Raw genomic sequence first — 7,967 nt, 5'->3', positions numbered from 1 at the left:
AAGGATATAAATATAAAATTCACTGTTTAGGTTTAGTTTATATCTTTTTATTTTAGATGAAAATTTAGTTTTCCTAATTCGGTTATAGCATTAGAGCGAGAATTGAGCAAATCGAAATAGCTTGCGGATGATTAGACTCTCTTACTCCAATATAGAACTGTAAATACTCTCTTTGTTTTATCAACATTTCTTCGTTGTTGACCAATATATTGTTGACCTCAGTGGTTTGATTACAGTTATATAAATTACTCCCTCCGTTCCAAGTTTATTGTCTCATTTTCTACTTTGGGAAAGATTAGAGGAATAGTGGTAAAATAACAACCTCATTCCTTGAGTTAAAGAGAATGAGGACAAAATCATTTTGATGGAGGGAGAGGTAGCTAATGGCCTAGGGACAAAATAGGTAGTTCACTCATTTACCATAATTTAGAAAGAGGAAAATTAATTTGGAATAAATTTTTGGATGAGAGGGGACGTTAAAAGCGGGATGGAGGGAGTTCATGATTTCATTATTGTGTGTTTATGATTGAGAAATGAGCATCTTTTAAGTACTTCATAAGATAACAGTGAAGCCTTTCATACACAAATGTAACGCTATTGTTGGGATTAGGAGTATTGTGATTAGATCATAACTTTTTCTTTGTGTGATTGCATTTTTGCATAATTGGGGCCTTGGGGGTACCTTGTGAGTGCTTTGATCACGTTATGAGTGTTTCGATCAAGTGACTGTTTAGTGTAGTCCATTAGTATTGCATTGGACACTACTTTTTCTAGATTATTGTTGGTTCAACACTTCATAGTAAGACTGATTTAGGTATCTTTTTCTTTGTTATTCAGCATATGAGTTTAAGGTGAATGATACATTATGTGGGCAAAAAGAAGGTTTGAAGAATGGGAAACTAGATAGAGATTATGCCAAGGCATTTACATTTGACGAATTTGCAGCTATACCTAAGAATTTTCGAGCTACTAAACGAAGACCGAAAGCTTGAGAAAGTTTTTGCAGATTGTGAAATGATGGAAGATGATGGTGGCAACCGAATCGCAATTTGTGATGCTTGTAGTGATGTACGGTTTGTTGCTTGTGAGACGTATTCAGGAAGCTGTAAAATTTACTATGAATGTGAAGGGGATGATGAAAAATATGAAGAGGACGAGTATGGTTTTCAGAGGTGTCCTGATTGCAATGAAAACGGCCTCATTCGATGCTCATTGTGCTCCTATTAAGCTCCATTTATGAGTGATGTTAAAAATTTGTTTGCCATTTTTATTTTATCATTCAAAATGTGGTGTGATGATGTAATTGGGCAAGTATAATGTATCAGAAAGAGGATTTATGGGATGTTTGATTTCTACACTACTCAAGGCAATGTTAAAATTGTTTGTTGATCACATTTTTTGGGTGTACAAATAGAGCCACTTCAGTTGCCTCTCTACCATGAGAGCGGATTCTCTGTTCCATTTGGTGTTTCATCTTGTGTCTCATTATTCCTCCTTTATGACACATCATTAACTTAATAAAAATAATTACCATCTTTATTATGTGAGTGTTGATATGTTGTGTTGTAAGATAAAGGCAATGAGACAAGAGATGTGACATAAAAGTGAGACAAAGGATCTCAACTCCTCTACCATAGAACAATACCAAAGTATCAGAATCAACTGTATTTTGTGCTACACTTCAAAAAAAATCTATGGAACATTCATATAACCGGTCAATATAGGCCAGTAAAGCAGTGAAGATAATAACCAACTGCCACGGTACAATAAACAATAATATAAAATGCATGAAGCGATACTAATTCTAATAGGCGAGTCATACTAATTTGGGGTACGGCGCGGCGCGTACAACAACAACTATATATATATATATATATATATATATATATATATATATATATATATATATATATATATAAAATAATAATTATGGACATCATATTTTTGTAAAAGCCCGATGTTTGTGTTTTAAATAGATATCATATTTTATAGATATCTGATGTCTATGATAAGTAATGGACATCAGACTTTTCAAAAATCTGATGTCTAATAGACATATAGACATCGGATTTTGGTAAAACTCTGATGTCCATTCATCAATAGACATCAAACTTAAGTCTGATGTCTATTTGTCCTATAAGGACATCACTCAACTTAACATCGGATGAAAATTTGATGTCTATTACTAAAAAAGTCTGATGTCTATCATGGGTTGGTCATATTTAGCTTAAAGGCTCTAACTAGCAGGACTACTCCCTCAACACTAACTCATCTTGGTACTGGCGGAAGATATGTCAAGTCAAGACAAATTTACAACAGGCTATATCAACAACAACTATGGACGACTCAAGCACATACTGGGTATACCATAAGTAAGGGTTACAATTTTCTCAGAAAAAAGGAAAATATTGTACAGTGGCATAGTTAGTGTGGAATAAATGGCCTATACCGAAATATGGCTTTATAGCTTGGATTTTTCACCATGGCAACATGAACACAAAGGAAAAATATTCAAAATAGGGATATGTGATGACCTTACCTACTACATTTGTGGAGGGTCAACTGAAAGTATGGGATACTTGTTCTTTGAATGTCCCTATAGCAAAGAAGTTACTGCTATCATTGGTAGCTGGATTGGGATCACCTTGCCCAATAGTATCTGGATTGATTGGAGGCTTATGAGGAAAGGATCTCATATGCAACTGAGGTGTCTCGATGCTACAATAAACTCGTGTATATATCACATTTGGCATCAAAGGAACTGGAGTAGGCATGAGCTTGTTCTTATTCGACCACATAAACTTGATCAAAGTATTGTGGAGGAGTTGAAACTGAGATTTAGAGGTCTGGACAAAGAAAAATTGGAGAGGCAAGATGTTGTATGGCTTACTGAGCTGTTGGGGAGAGCTCTTTGATCACTGACAGAGACTTCGTCAGAGAAGGAAGAGGAGTGATTTCAGGGGTGTCGGAAAATTAGGGTTTGGGCAACAAATTTCTGATGTTTCAATTTTATTTTGTTGTCGTTTAGATTTGGCCGCCTAATGGGCTTATCTGTTTTGGATTTGATTATTAGGTTGGGCTTGTTTTGTGGAGATGGGTTGTAATGTCGAGCTTGACATTTTGACCGTTTCCATTGTATGACGACTTTTCTATTTTGATATATACTTACATTTTATCAAAAAAAAAAGGCACAATCAGAAAATATTCGTCCTATAAGGACACAGATTTGAGGCAACAGTCTTAGGAAATGAATAGGAGTTCTTTCCTTATCCCACAAGGACTCTATTATGGTATGTGATACTACATATATAGAGTTATACGGTGATGGAAAAGATATACTCCCTCCTATTCTAGATAAACCTCCCTATTCATGGGGGCACTAAAATTAAGGAGATGAATTAAAATAAGGTAAAGTATTGTAGTAGGGTTATGTAATTGGAGAGAGGGAAGGTATTGTGGGGTATTATTGGGGGTGAGGTGATTAAAATAAGTATTGTTGTGGGGTGGGTTGATTAAAATAAGTATTGTTGTGGGGTGGAGTGGGATATTGTTGTGGGGTGAGGTGATTAAAATAAGTATAAAACTTTACTAAATAAGGAAATAGGGAAGGTATTGTGAATAGATGAAAAAAGAAAGAGGGAAGGTATGTAGAATAGGAGGGAGTAAGTTTTTCCATAAGAAATCACAAGCGAGAAATCATATTGTTCCTTATATACCGCCTGTCTCAAGCATCCATAAAAATAAGAGAGTGATATTGATTCTTCTCTTCCGTTCTAGCAGATGTGGGTTTCCGGGTTGTGCTTATAGACCGAGTAGAGGGACAACAAGTGGGGCTCTTAGATCTCTTCTATAAGCCATTTGTGGAATTTACGCTTTAAGAGGTAAATATTCTTTTATCGCCTTTTATTATGATTCATATTATCTTGTACATGTGATCATAGGGTAGATGTTAGAAAATTATTTCCTGAAATTTCGCTTTCGCGTCTTTATTATTATTATTATCGTACATAAGTTTCTAATTATACCTTAATTAAAACTTTACAACATACATTAAGCAGGCTTATAGAGTTATAGTAACATTATCGCGAATGACAAGAATAGCCGAGCTCGTAATGTTAAATGAGAAGTACGTAAACATTTGAAATGGTAGCATATATACTATTCTGGTGATCGTGTCATAAATAACTCGTAGAGACCAGTAATTAAATAACTAATCACAACCTTTGTCTAATGATCATTCTTTTAGCTATGTTATGCAGCAACAAAGATTGTGGACCAAGACCTACTAATATTTAATCTCAACAATTTTATTATATGAACAACTTCAAACTTTGAATAAGTAGTACTCCATAAGAAAAGGAGAAGAATGAGGCAAAATATGAGCAAAACATGTACAAGGAACAGAAAAAGATGAGATGATGCATCAGATTCCTGATTAATTAAGAAAATCCCGTCCACATTTAATGAGCAGCGCCCAAAATCAGGTGTATGAAATTAAGTGCAACCTATTTAATTAATCATAAACCAACACTTTAACTTACTAAAATTCATGAAATATTCAGACACAAATTAATAAACTAAATTCACAACACAACCATTAATGCTTTTCAGCACTTCCACACAACTATCTCAGTCAAATTTAAATCATTATTCATTTAAAAAAAGAAAAATAGAAATCAGATGAGAGATTTGTTTTGATACATAGTAATTAACATTTGTTTTCCTAGAATGATGAATACATTATACATATAAAATAAAATCTAACCCTAGTTGATCTACAGAAACTAAATTTTACATAAATTATAAAACCATCATCATTCATTCTCCCAGACCTTCATTCATTTTACTCTTTACCACTTTTACAACCTAGATGCGCATCATCATAGACTTCATCAAGATGATTATATTACTTGATGATAATCTCTTTATTACTAAATATTACTAATAATTATAATAATAATAATAATAATAATAATAATATTCATATTATTATTATTATTATTGGAGTTGTTAGAAAGGAGGGCGACCACCATGACTCCAAGCATAAGCTTCATGACCAAGTTGCCCTCCACCAGCCCCGCTGTTTCCTCCTCCATTGTTCATTAATCCAGGGGTTAAATTGTAAATTCCTAGGGCAGACGATGATCCATCCCCACTAATCCCATGCTGCTGCCCGGAAATCCCGGGTGGTGATGTGGGTCCACCGGGGACATGCCCGTGTGCCTGTCCCTCTTCCTCCTGCTCCTCTAACGGCAGCCTCTCGTACGTGGCGTTTGAGAATGTTGCGGCGATCACCATGACTGGGCCTGCTGCCACTAGTGGGCCAACCACGCTACCTCCTACCACCTGCCCCTGCCCGCCTGACAGGTACACGGTCAAGCCTGTTGACCCAGGAGGGGCGGGACCGGGCAGAAAAGCCCCAGTCAAGGACAGTATCTCGAACCGACCATGGAGGGCTACCACAGACGCCCCGCCTGAGGGCTGGCGGATGGTGACCCCAGTGACAGACCCCGTTGCTGACATCACGCAGACACCACGCTGGCGTCTGCGTGCAAAGTTGGCGATGGAATCTGCCACATCAGCTCCAGCAGCCACCTCCATGACGTGGGACCGGAGGGCGTTGGGGCTGTCCCGGGTAACAAAGATGGGTGGTTTGGGCTTGTTTTTGGAACCAGCGGGACGACCTCTAGGACGACGAGAAGGAGCTTCGATAGCTCCCTCTCTAGGTTCGTCGCCGCTGTGGTCCCTATCTTCGTCCTCGTTGTGGTCGGCAGCAGATATAGAGATGCCTAGATCTGGCTTTCCAGATGAACTTGAGTCCATACCGGGTAACCCTACTTGACCAGTCCACCATGGATTTGCCATCAAATCAAAGCTCAAATGTTTTTATAGCTATAATAGATAGATTATGGCTAGATAGCTTGCTTCAGTTGAATTTCATCAGCAGCAACCAAAGTAGCAAAGAGGATGGAGTTATGTCTAATTATTTAAGTTTTTAATTTTTTAGTGTTTTTGAGAGTAAAATAATAATAATAATAGTGGTGGTGGTGGTAATATTAAACTAAGAGGATATGAACATGAAGGGTGATATAGGAGACATAGGAGTTATGAAAGTGTTCCTGCATATAAGCTGGGAAGACTTGGCGTTTCTTTTCTCTTACTTTGTTGGTAGATGGACCTAAGTATACTACATCACCCGTTTCTCAAATACTTTTCATTTTCGTATATTAAAAATTTCAAGAACAAAGAGATTCTATCACCAAAAAAAAGAGAACAAAGAGATTCTTGTATTTTAATATGGGTTTTGATATATACAACTCAATGTGTTGTATTTAAGCATTTAATATCTTTTATACTCCGTATTTGGTATTAAGTCAGGAATTCAAAATTAAATTATACATAACCCAATGTAATTAATGCATATATTTAGAAGTTCTTTTCATATTTAGTTCCTTAAATACAACCCATTGGGTTGTATATATCAAAATCCTTTTAATATATAGAATGTTAATATATAAAAATTAGGATATTCTTGACAAAATAATAAATATATACAATTTGTTAAATCGGAGGAAGTATTTTAAATTAGACCAAATACACCACAACCTATATATAACTGAAACGACAAAAGTAAAGGTAAATTAATGACTAAATGACTAAAAGCCTGAAATGACAGACAAAATGTTTTTTTAGGAGTTGAAACTTAACTCTTATTTTTACCAAAGATATATTTATCCAAAAATGATAAATTAAAATTTTATACAAAAAGTGCTTTCACTTGAAGTTTTTTATCCTCACGTCGTTTAATATTGATGCAACCAAACTCACTCCCATGATTTATAAAGAATATTTAGGGGCTGTTTGGTTGGAGCTTTTGGAATGGATTGGAATGGATTCAAGTCATTCCAATGTTTGGTTGGAGCATTTTGGAATGGAGTTAGATACCCGATGGATTCTAACTCCATTCCAACCCCTTGGAATCCCATACCCATCTTTCTCCCCAAGGTTCCAACTTCATTCCATCCAACACATTATTATTCCCATTCCCGGATTGAACCAAACAACTTTAAACAACTATGGGGTTCTAACTCCATACCTCCTTGGAGTTAGAATCCATTCCATTCCATACCTAATGTTTGAACCAAACGCCCCCTTATATTGTGAAAAAGTATATGTGAAAATCTTTTATTCAGATGATTTATTAGTATAAATATTAATCCCTCCTATTCTATATGATCTTTCACATTGATTCATTGGTTTTAGACCAATATTTAGTGGGATGGTAATATGTGGAGGAAAAAAATGAAAGTACTAGAGAAATTGTGGGGTTACATGTTATCTTAACTAACAAATAATAGACAAATAAGAAAAGTGAAGATCTTTGTAAATTTTCCGTTTTAAAAATTGTGGATTAGTGAATAGGAGGAAATAGCAATTTTAACCAATAAACCTATTGAAAATATTCCGAATAGAGTCTATGTTTTGTCAATGACCCTCAAATTGAAGGTGAAGGGGAACCTTGAGGTGAGGGTTTTGTTAAGAGTTAATACGAGTAGTAGTATAGGATGTTTTTTTATTATGTTCTCCGACTCTGACAATAACAACTAGACTGTCCTACGGCTGTGAGGGTTGGTGTGACTAAAAACAAGAAATTAGGGTTTTGTAGAAGAAATAGGGCAAGCTAGCGCTTATTATTATTGTGGGTAGTTTTAATTTGTTCGAAGTGGGTCCAGCTACGCTATTGGGGCCGCGTGCGCGTGTGAATGTGAGATGGTGGAATGCACGTCGTTTTCTCAAGTCCCGACATCTCAACGGACGACGGCTTATTAATTCATAGGATTACTAGTTTTATACCCGTGTAAAATTGCACGGGTTTGTTACTTAGGTTGTTGTAACAAAATATGTTAATAGTGGTTGCTCTTTAATTGAAATATCTGTCGAAATTATCTAAAATATAGCAATAATAA

General features: G+C 35.8%; 1 protein-coding gene across 1 annotated transcript; it reads right to left on the bottom strand.

Annotated features, from left to right (window-relative positions):
• Nucleotides 1-4,638: 4,638 nt before the first annotated feature.
• On the bottom strand, nucleotides 4,639-6,264 carry LOC141656096 (AT-hook motif nuclear-localized protein 20-like). Its single transcript, XM_074463017.1, has one exon. The coding sequence runs from the start codon at nucleotides 5,863-5,865 to the stop codon at nucleotides 5,011-5,013; it is 855 nt and encodes a 284-aa protein (XP_074319118.1). The 5' UTR covers nucleotides 5,866-6,264; the 3' UTR covers nucleotides 4,639-5,010.
• Between the last annotated feature and the right edge of the window lie 1,703 nt (nucleotides 6,265-7,967).

The sequence above is a fragment of the Silene latifolia genome, chromosome 5 (assembly GCF_048544455.1).
Source record: "Silene latifolia isolate original U9 population chromosome 5, ASM4854445v1, whole genome shotgun sequence".
NCBI classification, from domain to species: domain Eukaryota; kingdom Viridiplantae; phylum Streptophyta; class Magnoliopsida; order Caryophyllales; family Caryophyllaceae; genus Silene; species Silene latifolia.
Note: the sequence above shows the minus strand (reverse complement) of the source record. Positions and strands in the feature narration are given on the sequence as shown.